We start from the raw sequence: 12,381 nt of genomic DNA on the forward strand, positions 1-12,381 counted from the left end.
TCATCGCGCATCGCATGACTTTTGTCGGTTCCCTTAGTTCATAAACGATCGGTTCCCGTAGTTCATAAATGAGAAACCACAAAATCTGTTCAGAATATTTTTGTTGCCATGTCCCGTGTATGGCATGGATCAGCACAGTGTAACAATTGGCCGTGGCACTGATGTTGGGATATAACGGCCTATGACATTGCGCCGTACTCGCTTAGGGAGTTAGTAAAAAAATCGGCACACAAATGCAAGTGAGGTTGCGCTTTGGCTTAGCAGTATATAACTTGGTGAAGTCTTTGTGGGAGTTCTTTTAATTCTTAGTGCCCATTAGACGCCTGATTTCACACTTAGCAAACCTTTCTTCATAAAACAACCGTTAATTGATAAAAATACTACTTGTATCCAGTAACGGTGATAATCCGCATTGTCTATCTCGCTCCCTTACCAATAGATGATGCACTGTGGTTCAATTTTAAGTACTACAAGACGCAATGGGTTGCCTCAGCCTGACGACTGGGACAAAGACGTGTTCCGCCGCAATCGTCTCTCCCAGATCCCAAACCCATTACCATACCACTCCAATATCTTGAAAACTAGTCATAAACACGATTATCCTGCAGGTGTATATAAGGCGTATACCGACGGTTTGTTAGTTATTCGTGACTACAGGAATCTTTACCTATTCGACATTGGAGCTCCGATTTGCGGCGACAGTCTAGATTAGATTGGGTGGGTATGCATGTTTGTTACTTGATTCTTTTTCATTGTTACCTACTCAAGACTGCTTTTCTCAATTTGCGGCGTGGGTTTCCAATGAACAAGGATGAGTAGACATTTGTCTCCGAGTTCTGACTCGTTTGAATCTCGACCTGCTCGATACCGCCACTCCGAATTGCGGCGGCGGCAGTTTTGTATGGAAAGGGAGAGAATATATGATATAGCTGCTCTAATTTACGGCGGCGGGTTTCGAACAATTGGGAGAGTTTTGTACTGCTTCAACGCATTACGCGTTATGTGGCGTCTCTTAGAGAGGATTTTTGTCAGTTTCTATCAACTAAGGAGACAGAAAAAATGTAAGACGGAAACGACCGAAGCCAGGTAGTATAAGGTAAGTACCTTGTGGTGGTTATCCTATAAAGCCACATTTCTATCCAGATAATTGCTCAAGCAACAATTTGTTTTGAATTGTAAGTTCATCGCACACCAAAATCCGTATTTACTTGCTCGAGAGACTGATAACCAAACTTGACAGAGAAACTTGCAAGCATGAAATTTTCAACCACCTTCTTATTCCTGGCAGTCATCTCTGTTGCATATGCGACTGAGAACATCAACGAAGCGACAGATTCGACTGCCCTATCCGACGCCGAGCTCGCGGCTCAAGGATGCTACTGGGACGGTACTGCGCCGTTCTGCGACGGTTCATGCAAAGGCAGAAACGTAGGCTGGTCGAGGGCATCTCAGACATGTATAGGGTGCAACAACCAATACGTCGAGACAAAAACATCCGATTGCGGGAACGGCAAGTGCTGCTTGACTGGCCACAAGGTTCTTTGCTGCCAGAAGTTATAAAGTCTACGTGATTGCCACAACCATTCATACCGATTGTTCGTTGTAGAGTACACGGTTGAATTAAAACCATTTCTGTGTTTCTAAAACCGTTGGGTGTTTAAGCTCTCCATGGACGACATGCAGTCCGGCCCGAAATCGAACCCGCACTCATACTTGAGTTGCAGGCCGTCGCTTCGCACGGCGGTACGAGTCCTTGATTTTCTGTCTGTGATTTCACATTTACAGAGTAGAATTAAATTGTGCGACTGTAATCTGCCATCTTTCCTGCTGACGCGAAGTATTGCTTCGCTTCTTTAAAACCAGGTAGAAAAGTGACCGATAGTGGAATTGCACTTTTTTGATTGGTGTTGCGTAAGTGTGTCAGTCAGTTTCAGACATGGCATTCATTAATAGATAGCTATACAATTTGGGTGCATTTCGTGCATTCCACTAGGAAATCCAGATGTAGATTTGAAATCAATATTACTGGGTAGAGGAACCTGACCAAAACAGAATCAAGTACACCGCAAGAATGCAGCACGAGATATTCAGTCCTCGACCTCGCGCATACGATGCCCATGGGCACCAGGAAATCAGCGTGGTTAGCCCGCGTGCGACCTATTTTTGCGTGCCACGCATAAATGTCAATCAGTAAATTTGCGTGTCCTTCATATGACTTTGCGTGCAAAATGCTGGATGTCGCGTGCGCATGATATGTAAATGCGTGCAGCGTCGTTGAAGTACCGTGCTATTTGCGTGCAACACTTTGTATAAAATTCACATGAAGAGTAGTGTATGTTATGCTGTTTTCTGCAAAGAATGTAGTATGTTATGCATCCAGTTGTACTGAATGATTCATTCTCATCCAGATAAAGCTACTTAATTTAGGGTCTAATAATGTTTTAGCGAGCCTTGATCCATTGTCTTAGCATAAGGGCTCAGCCTACAAAGCCGAGGCTAGATATTTCTGCCTTTAATTAACAGATCAGCTCAGGTTCAATCTGAAGCCGTTAGGAAAGGCTCAGCTCAGCATCTATGGATTAGGGGCGACATATGTTATTGGATGAAGCTATCAATAGGGATACGGGTTTGGGAGAACATTTTGATACTTACATCTATGCAGGAAGCTAGAGGAAATGGGTAGTTGGAATGTTACTTTAATATATCCTGTTTGCGCTTTAAAACACCCATTCCCATTACAATGTCTAATGTTCGCCTCTTAGAGGAACAGGATTTTAATCCCTTGTATCCTCCATTATTCACTGACTCCTTGCATTAGTAACCGACGGGGTTAGCCACAACAAACTGGAGCGTAAACTCGGGACCGTCGGGGGGAGCGACACCGTTCGTTGTACAAATCCAGGAGATTCAAACCAACAATTCCTATACAATGACGCACTAACACGGTTCCTAAACCCCCTAACCCTACCAAGCACGTCGGCTAAACTGATCCACATGGTTTTAAAAATTAAACAACATCGTAAAAAAGAGAATTGAGTACATTACAACCTTACGTGTGACACAACTGTGACATTGCGTGCAGAACACATCAATATGCGTGCAGAACATATAGTTGTTGCGCAAAAATGCGTGTCACGCAGGCACACACAAAAACGCACGCACGCGAGCAGCCACGCTGATTTCTGTATGCCCGATGCCCATGAGCCACCCACAAACAATCACACTCTCGGTTCTGCCTTTCAGGTAGGGTCAAACCACCCCCGATCCTCTCTTGTACCCCGCCACGCCATGGCAGCGCCGCTCAAGCTGTATCGATATGCTACTCCTTGGTGTCACGGTACCGAGTAGCCTATTCTGCATCAGCATTTCACATGCCTCGTCTGCTGTTAGGCCGGAAGACTATTCGTAGACCGGGGCTGTATGGTCGAAGAAAGCGACGCATGATGGTAGTGTCTGGAGTGCGATTCGTGATACTTGGGAATTGAGACATGTTGTGAGGGAGCTGTACAGTACAGTACAGGCCAATCACAGCAGAGATAGATTGCACTAACGTTATCAAAGTCATCGTCTGAGGGACGGGGACGGGGATGGGGGGGAAGTTTAACTGGCGCATTAAATATTACACGCGAACTGCGACTTTGACTCTGAGTAAGGGTCAAGGTTGAATGAAGCATTGGACGGGAATTGGAGGTGTAGTGCGTTTTTTTCGGAAAGTGTTTAGCGCTCCAGCGCTCAGCGTTCGTCTCCAGCTCGCACCCCCCGTACCCCCCTAAGCTAACGCCCGGATATCGGATAATGTGCAAGCCTTGGATCTGGGAGTCAAGTTTTCGCTTTGACTGAACGATTAAATAACAGGATTGTAACACGAATAACAGGATTGGGGCACTTGTAATACTCGACAACAGGGATATTTAATGATAAGGTTTTCAGAGGGGCAGGGAGTGATGCGTAGAGCAAGACGAGTCAGCACAAGGAGGGACCGCGGGATGGAGGACGAGGTGGTGGTTGTGATGGTGAGGCTGAGATAATAGTTTGTGGTACTTTTAGAGAGGTGGTTTATACGGTATTATAAACGGGGAGAGGGATGTGATGCGATTCGATTCGATGCGATTCGACGAGCTGCGATTCGATGAAATGCGATCCGATCCGATGAGATGAGATGAGATGAGATGGGATGGGATGAGAGACCATGCACCATAACCAAGAGGAAGAGCAAATCAGGGAGAGTTTATCATTATCACTCATACCGTCTGGCGCTGAGCGATGAGCGCTGAGCAGGCAATATGTGATGCTAGAGAGCAATGCTAGACCGCAGGGACCAGTGAGCAGTGCTAAAGAACAGTGAGCAGGGAACAGCGCTAGTAAGCAGGTAACAGAGAGCAGGTAACAGAGAGCAGAGAACAGAGCACAGTCAACAGAGGACAGTCAAAAGTGATGCATACGTCCAGCAGTAAAACAGACAAACAGACAAACGACCGCGAGCTCCCGCGGCGGTGTGGCGGTGTGCCTGCGGTAATTTCCCAGCACGACGAATGACGAATGACGAATGACGAGCGACGAGCGACGAGTGATGAGCAAGGAGAAACGAGCGACGAGCGACGAGCGACGAGTGATGAGCGACGAAGGGACGGACTCGCCCTCGACTCGACTCTCAACTCTCGACTCTCGACTCGACGCTCGATTTTGACTCGACGCTCGATCTCGACTCGACGCTCGAATCGTGATGCTCGACTCGACGCTCGACTCGAATTCGAATTCGAATCTTGACTCCAGACACGACGCAACGCACCTGGAAAAAGGCCAATGCAACACAGATTCACAGCGAGACTAGCAAAACAGCAAAATCGCAAAATGGCGCGAGAGCCGCGCGGTGGTGGACCAGTATACCATGCTGCTGTTAACAGTTAAGTAGTGTCATCGACTCATGCTGCACGGTGCTACTACCAGAGAGCAGTGCGAAGTGATACTATCAGAGAGCGGTGCGAAGTGATATTATCAGAGAGCAGTGCGGAGTGATACCACCGGGGAGCAGTGCGCAGTGGTGGAAGGAAGGAATGAAGCAGCGAACGCGGACACGGGCGAGGGCGCGGTGGGCGCGGGGTTATCCCGGCGGGTGAGAGCGAGGCCTGAGTACCGAGCACTGAGCACTGAGCACTGAGTACTTAGGACAGAGGCCTGAGGCCTGAGGACTAAGTACTGAGTACTGAGGACTGAGGAATGAGGACTGAGGAATGAGGACAGAGGACAGAGCACTGAGTACTGAGTACTTAGGACAGAGGCCTGAGGGCTAAGTACTGAATACTGAATACTGAATACTGAGGAGTGAGGAGCGAGGACTGAGAAGAGGAGAGCAACATGAAGGCCACAGTGAAGATCAAGGTCAAGCTCAAAGTCAAGGTCAAGGTCAAGGTCAAGGTCAAGGTCAAGGTCAAGGTCAAGGTCAATGTACACGTGTGAACGTGGATGTGAGGCGGATCTAGACGTGGCTCTCCTCGCCTCGCCTCTCCTCGACACAGACTCGACTCGACTCGACGCGACGCGACACGCACACGACTCGACAGATGCATGAGCAATGTTGAGGATGATAAAGCTCGACTTTGTAAGGGAAGCCAGAAAGCAAGGAAAGACAAGGAAAGACAAGGAAACGGAGGAAGGAAGGAAACGCATGAAACGCAAGGGAAAGGAAACGTGAGGAAGGAAGGAAACGCAAGAAACGCAAGAAACGCAAGAAACGCAAGGGAAAGAAAACGCAAGGGAAAAGACGAAAAAGAAAGAAATTCAAGAAATTCAAGAAAACGCAAGAAAACGCAAGAAAACGCGAGGGAAAAGGAACCACAAGGGAAAGAAAACGCAAGGGAAATGCAAGAAGCGCAAGAAAAAGCTACAGAAAAGTCGCAGGCGAGAAAGAGCATGAGAACCCGCAACACAACACACCGCAACACCGCAACGCAACACCGCTACACTGCCGATGACAACACTGCTACACTGCCGATGACAAATACAGCGACAACGACAGCGACACGACCTGACGTGGACATGCGACATGCGAAACCCGTCGATCAGAAGTTCCAGCTCTGCACCCACTTAACTGAACTTAACTGAACTGAATGGAGTGGGTGTGGTGTGGTGGTTGTCTTGTCAGCGTTGTCATCATCCAGTCCGTGACCATGTCCGAGTCCGAGTCCGAGTCCGTGCAGTGTGAGAATGGATTACGGGTAGAGAATTGGGAAGATATATTTGGGAATGCTTATGGTATGGGTATGGGGGGAGCGGAGGCTCGGGGCATTGGGCGAAGCTCGGTGGATGATCATGATCATGATCGCTGAACGTGGGCATGCTGTGTAATGCATCGGCGAACGGCGTAAGACTAAGACTAAGAGGAAAAAGTAGTATGGACAGGAATAGCGCGGCGCGGTCGCCGAGTTAGTTTGAGGATGGGGGATGGGTGTAGGAAGGAAGGAAAGGAAAGGAAAGGAAGGTTGGATGGTTGAGCAGTGCAGTGCAGTTGTCTGTTGTCTGTTGTCTGTTGTCTGTTGTCTGTTGTCACCTCGACTCTGGACTGCTTCGTCGCCGCTGACGATGATCACCATCACCATCACAAACACACCACCAACAACAACCACTATAGTATAAGCTAGTCTATTAGACAAAGAACTCGACTCGGCGACAAGGCGGGCTATTCCTGCATTGCGTTCTTGCGTCACCACCTTCCTCATCCAGCCCAAATCCGCGTGAAAATCGAGATCGAGAGGAGATTTGCGTGAAATGGAGGTGTGGGAATGGGTGTACGGAATATGAATTATCATTATCATTATGGATTATGGATTATCATTATCATTATCATTATGGATTATGATTATGATTATGATTATGATTATGATTATGATTATGGATTATGAATTTGTGAATTAGTGCGTTCCTGGGGTAGGCGGTACTTGGCGCGGGCGCCGGAGGTGGGTAAGGAGAGGTGAGGAGAGATGAGGCGCGTTTCAACTTGGCGCTGCGACGTTCCGATGGGCGTCGGGATCCGGGATGGGTGGGACATTGGACAAGGAGAGCGGGTGTGCGTTGATATTAATAGCAAGCAGGGCGGCGTGCGCGGGGAGGTTCGAGCCAAGGCAAGGCCAAATAGGGGAATCAATATGTAGCGATGGAGACGCAATCCAAAAGCAGCGCAAATAGGGGCCCAAAAACCCACGCGTGATCAATTGATGGCGGGGACGGTAAAAAATTTCACAAAGCCGGTGTTTGTTTGTCTGTGACCTTTTGTCATTTTTTTCGCCTCTTCTCGGCGGGGGCGTGATTCGTTTCTTTTTCTTTCCCAGCCTTTCTTTGGTTGTTGTTGCCCTTGCGGTTGTTTGTCTCTCTCTCTCTCCCCTCCGCGACTGACTGACTCCTCCACCCATCCGCCCGTTCATTCCTTTGTCTTTTATTAATTATCTACCCTTTATACCTACCTACAAACCACAACCCCTCCACCCCTCCGTTCGACGTTCGACGCTGTCCTCGCCGACGACCACAAGAACAACACACACTTAATTCCGGCGCATCCTTTCATACTCTTTTACCTTGACAACCACATAGCGAGATGGGTTGCGTACAATCTACCGGTGTCGACGATGAGGCCAAGGCCCGTGAGTCCTCTCTTTCCTTGCTCCTCGCCGTCTCCATTACTGCTCTCCAACAACCTCACCCTCACCACCTCCTGACGACGATGCTGACTCCACCCTCTGCTCGCAGGCAACGACGAGATCGAGAACCAGCTCAAGCGGGACAGGCTAATGGCGAAGAACGAGATCAAGATGCTCCTCCTGGGCGCGGGTGAATCGGGCAAGGTTCGTCCCTCCTCCTCCTCCCTGTCTCTCTCCCGCTTCCTCCTTCTGTTTTCCGCTTCCCCCTTCCCCTCTTTTGTTCTGTTCTTTCATGCCTCACCGGCACCCCTTGTTGCTCTGGCTTCTGGCTTCTCTTCGTTGGGTGCCATGTCACATTATGTCATTTCATTTCATTTCGTTTTGTTCTGATCTGATTGTTGTATGGTTCGACTTTTTTTCCCATCATCTTTCATTCATTCATTCATTGCGTTGCCTTTCGTTTGTTTTTCCTTCTATTTTTCTCTTCTCTTTTTTTCGCACAATCGAGCTATTGCACATGCAACTCAACCAGGCGGGGGAAATGAAGTGGGTCCGCACGCCCGCCCGCTCCCGCCCCGCGCCGCCTGACGTGGCGGGGTTACACCGCCCATACCCATACCTACCCATGTCCATGCCCGTAACCCTCTCCACCTCCGCGCCCGCCCTGTGTCCTCCCCTCCCCCGCCCTCTCTCCCCTCTCCCCTCTTCCCCCTCCACTCTCCTGCCATCCAAAATCCAAAACCAACACCAAAGCCAAAGCTCGTTCTCCCCCCGCACACTGGACCGCACCTGTCCATACTCCGACTGTACAATGTACCGGACCCTCCCTCCCCTGACGTTGATGGTGATGGTGATGGTCGGCTGCTCAGGGGTTGTTCGGGATGTCCACGGGCACGCGCGGGCGCGGGCACGGGCACAGGGCGGGATATGGACGGGTATACGTGGGTTCCGGGTCCGGCTTTTGAGTCGCCGTGCGCACCGCCTTGGATGTGCCTCTGCCTCCTCCTGAACTCCGGCTTGTGGTTATGTGTTGTGGGTTGTGGGTTGCGGTTGTGCTCGTGCATTTTCGCTCCATTTTTTGTGCCTCATTTTTTGGCTCCTTTTTTGATTTTTTGATTTTTTTGGTTTTTTTTTTTTGATCTTTTCGAGTTTGGTGGTTTCTGGGAATGGACGGGTACACGGCGCTGCGCTGTACTGCGATACTCTGCAACTGCGACGGCGCTTGCGCTTGCGCTTGGTGGGGTACTGGCGCTCGTAACTCGCACTCGTACTCCTGACTGTGACCCCTATCTATGCATGTGATAGTGATACTCCTACCCTAGCGCCTGGCATAGCGCCTAGTGCCGGGCTAGTCTCAATACGCTAGGCTGCTCCCGCTTCTTACTTCTTCGTTTGCTTGCTTCGTTGCTTCCTTCGTTTGCTTCGTTTGATTCGTTTGCTTTGTATGCTTCGTTTGCTTCGTTTGATTCGTTTGCTTCGTTTGATTCGTTTGATTCGGTGCTTGGTTGCGTGCTTCGTGCTTCCGTTGCCACCGCCTCCATTCGGTTCCGTTGGTCCTTTGTCACTTCTTGTATTCTGTTCTTTGATTTCCTTGATTTCTTCATTTGATTCCGTCACTTTTCTTTCATTCATCTCTTTGATTTTTCGTTGATGGATGCGGCGTGGTGGTTGCGCTATGCTGCGTGCGTTACGTTGCCTCACCTCACCTTACCTCACCTTACCTTGCCTTATTCCTTTTTCACTGTTCACTTTCCGCTTTCCGCTTCCGCTTTCCGCCTTTTACTTTCCTTTTGCATTACATTGCACTGCATCACATCACATCACATTGCAATGCGTTATTTTTCGCCACTGTTCGCTCGTGCTCTTAGGAGCTATATGGAGCCCAAGTGGGTACTGGGCACTTGTTGGTTGCCGGGGTAGTGTGCTACCTGTCCGTGATGCGATGTGATGCGATGTGATGTGATGTGATGTGATGTGATGGAGGGTGATCTTTGATGAAACAACCGTAGACGGGTGACGGGTGACGGGGATGACTGATGCAAATGCAGATGCACCCCGGCGACTTGTTTTTTGTGGACTCTTTGCACCCGCTTGTGGTTGGGGTCTTTTTTGATGGGTTTTGATGGTTTTTTGGTCTTTTGTTGTTTTTTGCCTTTTTGTTGCCTTTTGTTGATTTTTGCCTTTTTGCTGCTTTTTGCTGTTTTTGATTGGGCAGTTTTGATCTTTTTTACTTTTGCCCGCTTTTAACATTTTTTCACTTTTACCCACTTTTGACCTTCCTTGACCGGGCCCGGGTATCCTCCACCTGCTCCTGCTCCACCGACCTCCATGATGCGCCCGAAAATACATACGACTAACACACGTGCTTTGTTATTTTAATAGTCGACGGTGCTCAAGCAGATGAAGCTGATCCATCATGGCGGATACAACGACAATGAGAGGGACTCTTACAAGGAAATTATCTTTTCCAATACTATCCAATCCATGCGGTGCGTGCCTTCCTTCTCCCTCCAACAACTTCAAAGCGTACTGACATCGACACCAGCGCAATCCTCGAAGCGATGCCCCAGCTGGACCTCGCACTGGCCCCGCAGAACGACGCGCGCCGCGCCACGATCCTCGCGCTCCCCGCCCAGATCGAAGCCGAAGTCCTCCCACGCGACGTAGCCGACGCCGTCCGCGCGCTCTGGCGCGATCCCTCCGTGCAAGAAGCCGTCCGCCGCTCGCGCGAATTCCAGCTCAACGATTCCGCCGTATACTATTTCTCCAGCATCGATAGGATGGCGGCGGCCAATTATATGCCGACTGATCAGGATATTCTGCGGAGCAGGGTGAAGACGACGGGGATCACGGAGACGACGTTTAAGGTTGGGGAGTTGACGTATAAGCTGTTTGATGTGGGTGGGCAGAGGAGTGAGAGGAAGAAGTGGATACATTGTTTTGAGAATGTGACGGCGCTTGTGTTTTTGGTTAGTTTGAGCGAGTATGATCAGATGTTGTATGAGGATGAGAGTGTGGTATGTTCCTTCCCTTTCCTTTCCCTCCGCTGTTCGCTGTTGGCTGTTCGCTAGCTCACTACCACTCAACACACAGAACCGCATGCAAGAAGCACTCACCCTCTTCGACTCCATCTGCAACTCGCGCTGGTTCGTCAAAACATCCATAATCCTCTTCCTCAACAAAATCGACCTCTTCGCCGAAAAACTGCCCCGCTCACCACTCGAAGAGTACTTCCCCGATTACACGGGCGGGAACAACTATGATGCCGCGTGTGATTATTTGTTGCATCGGTTTGTTAGTTTGAATCAGAGTGCGGCGACCAAGCAGATTTATGCGCATTATACTTGTGCGACTGATACGCAGCAGATTAAGTGTGAGTTGTTCACTCTATCTTTTTACTTTTTTATTTTTGGTTGGGGTTTTTTCTTTGGGGTGGGGGAGGGATAGGAGGGGCGGGTGTATGTATGCGACGCCTTCCCTCTCCCTCTCGATTTCTTTTTCTTTTTCTTTTCTGATGTGATTGAACGAACGCTGACTTTGATCTCTCTCTACCATTACAGTCGTGCTGAGCGCTATCCAGGATATCCTCCTCCAGCTGCACCTGCGCGAGTGCGGGCTGCTGTAAGTTGCGTCGTGGCTCGTGCGTCGTGGCTCGGTCGTCGTGCGTCGTGGCTCGGTTCGTCGTGCGTTTTTGATTGGTCGTCGGTTCGGTTCGTCGTGCATCGTGCGTCGGTTCGTCGTCGTCGTTGTCGTTGTTTTTTTGGTAGTTTTGATCTTTGGATCTTTTGGATACCGATATGCAATTGGATTTGGAAAATCTTAATTTTTTTTTTTCTTTTTTTTCTTGTGTGGAAGTGACTTTGACTTTGTTGACTTTGTTGACCTCGTTCTCGTCGTCGTCGTCGTCGTCGTTTCTATACCGTGCCGTGCCATATCGAAACCCATGCCCGTACCATTGCTATTGACTTTGACGTTGATGTTGATGTTGATGTGTTTGACTGAACGATTCCGATTCTCGTTTCTCTTTTCCGATACCGTTTCCGATACCGATGTCGATAGTGTCACACCGCCCCCGCACCCCCCCCGCAACTTGTTAGTGTTCCTGTTAGCATTAGGATCGTATATAGCATTCTCATTCTCGTATCATCTGCATCGTTTGTCTCTTTTCTTTTTTTTTTTTTTACTTTTTCACTTCATGTTCAACTTTTGACTTTTTTGTTTGTTTGTGGTGTCGTATGTGCACCCCCTCCCCTCCCACTCCCTCTCTATTTCCGGCTTATCTCTCCTCTCCTCTCCTCTCTGTCACGGCTACTCCACGCTCCGTACACGCTCCGTACACGCCACACACACACGCCACACACACCCGCTCTACGCTCCAATCCACGCTCCACGCCCCGCCACGCTCCTACGTCCCCACGTCCCTCTGTCCCTTCAGTGACCCCGTCCTGTCCTATCCTGTTCTATCTCAATCTTGTCTGTCCTGTTTTTTTGTCTGTCTGTCTTGGCTACGATCGTGATATACCTCTTCACCTTTCACTTTTTTTTTCTTTTACCTCATCACTGTTACCTTTTTTCTTTTACTCGTTGACTTTAGCTTTTACTTTTAGCGTTTACTTTTTACTTTTTACGTTTTATCTACTTGGTACACTTTTACACAACACACTTTGTTTGTTGGTTTGTTTCTTTTTTTATCTAACTACGGTTTTGATTTTTCCTCCTTTTTTTTGAGCTTTGATTTTTGAGTTTGAAT

The 12,381-nt window shown here is 48.9% G+C and overlaps 1 protein-coding gene across 1 annotated transcript; it reads left to right on the forward strand.

Annotated features, from left to right (window-relative positions):
- Positions 1 to 10,192: 10,192 nt before the first annotated feature.
- JR316_0001577 (Guanine nucleotide-binding protein subunit alpha) lies at positions 10,193 to 11,256 on the forward strand (the record flags this gene model as incomplete). Its single annotated transcript, XM_047887380.1, has 3 exons — positions 10,193 to 10,648; positions 10,725 to 11,004; positions 11,192 to 11,256. 3 exons carry the CDS (start codon positions 10,193 to 10,195, stop codon positions 11,254 to 11,256), a joined length of 801 nt encoding a protein of 266 aa, XP_047752303.1.
- Positions 11,257 to 12,381: the final 1,125 nt, after the last annotated feature.

The sequence above is a fragment of the Psilocybe cubensis genome, chromosome 2 (assembly GCF_017499595.1).
Source record: "Psilocybe cubensis strain MGC-MH-2018 chromosome 2, whole genome shotgun sequence".
NCBI classification, from domain to species: domain Eukaryota; kingdom Fungi; phylum Basidiomycota; class Agaricomycetes; order Agaricales; family Agrocybaceae; genus Psilocybe; species Psilocybe cubensis.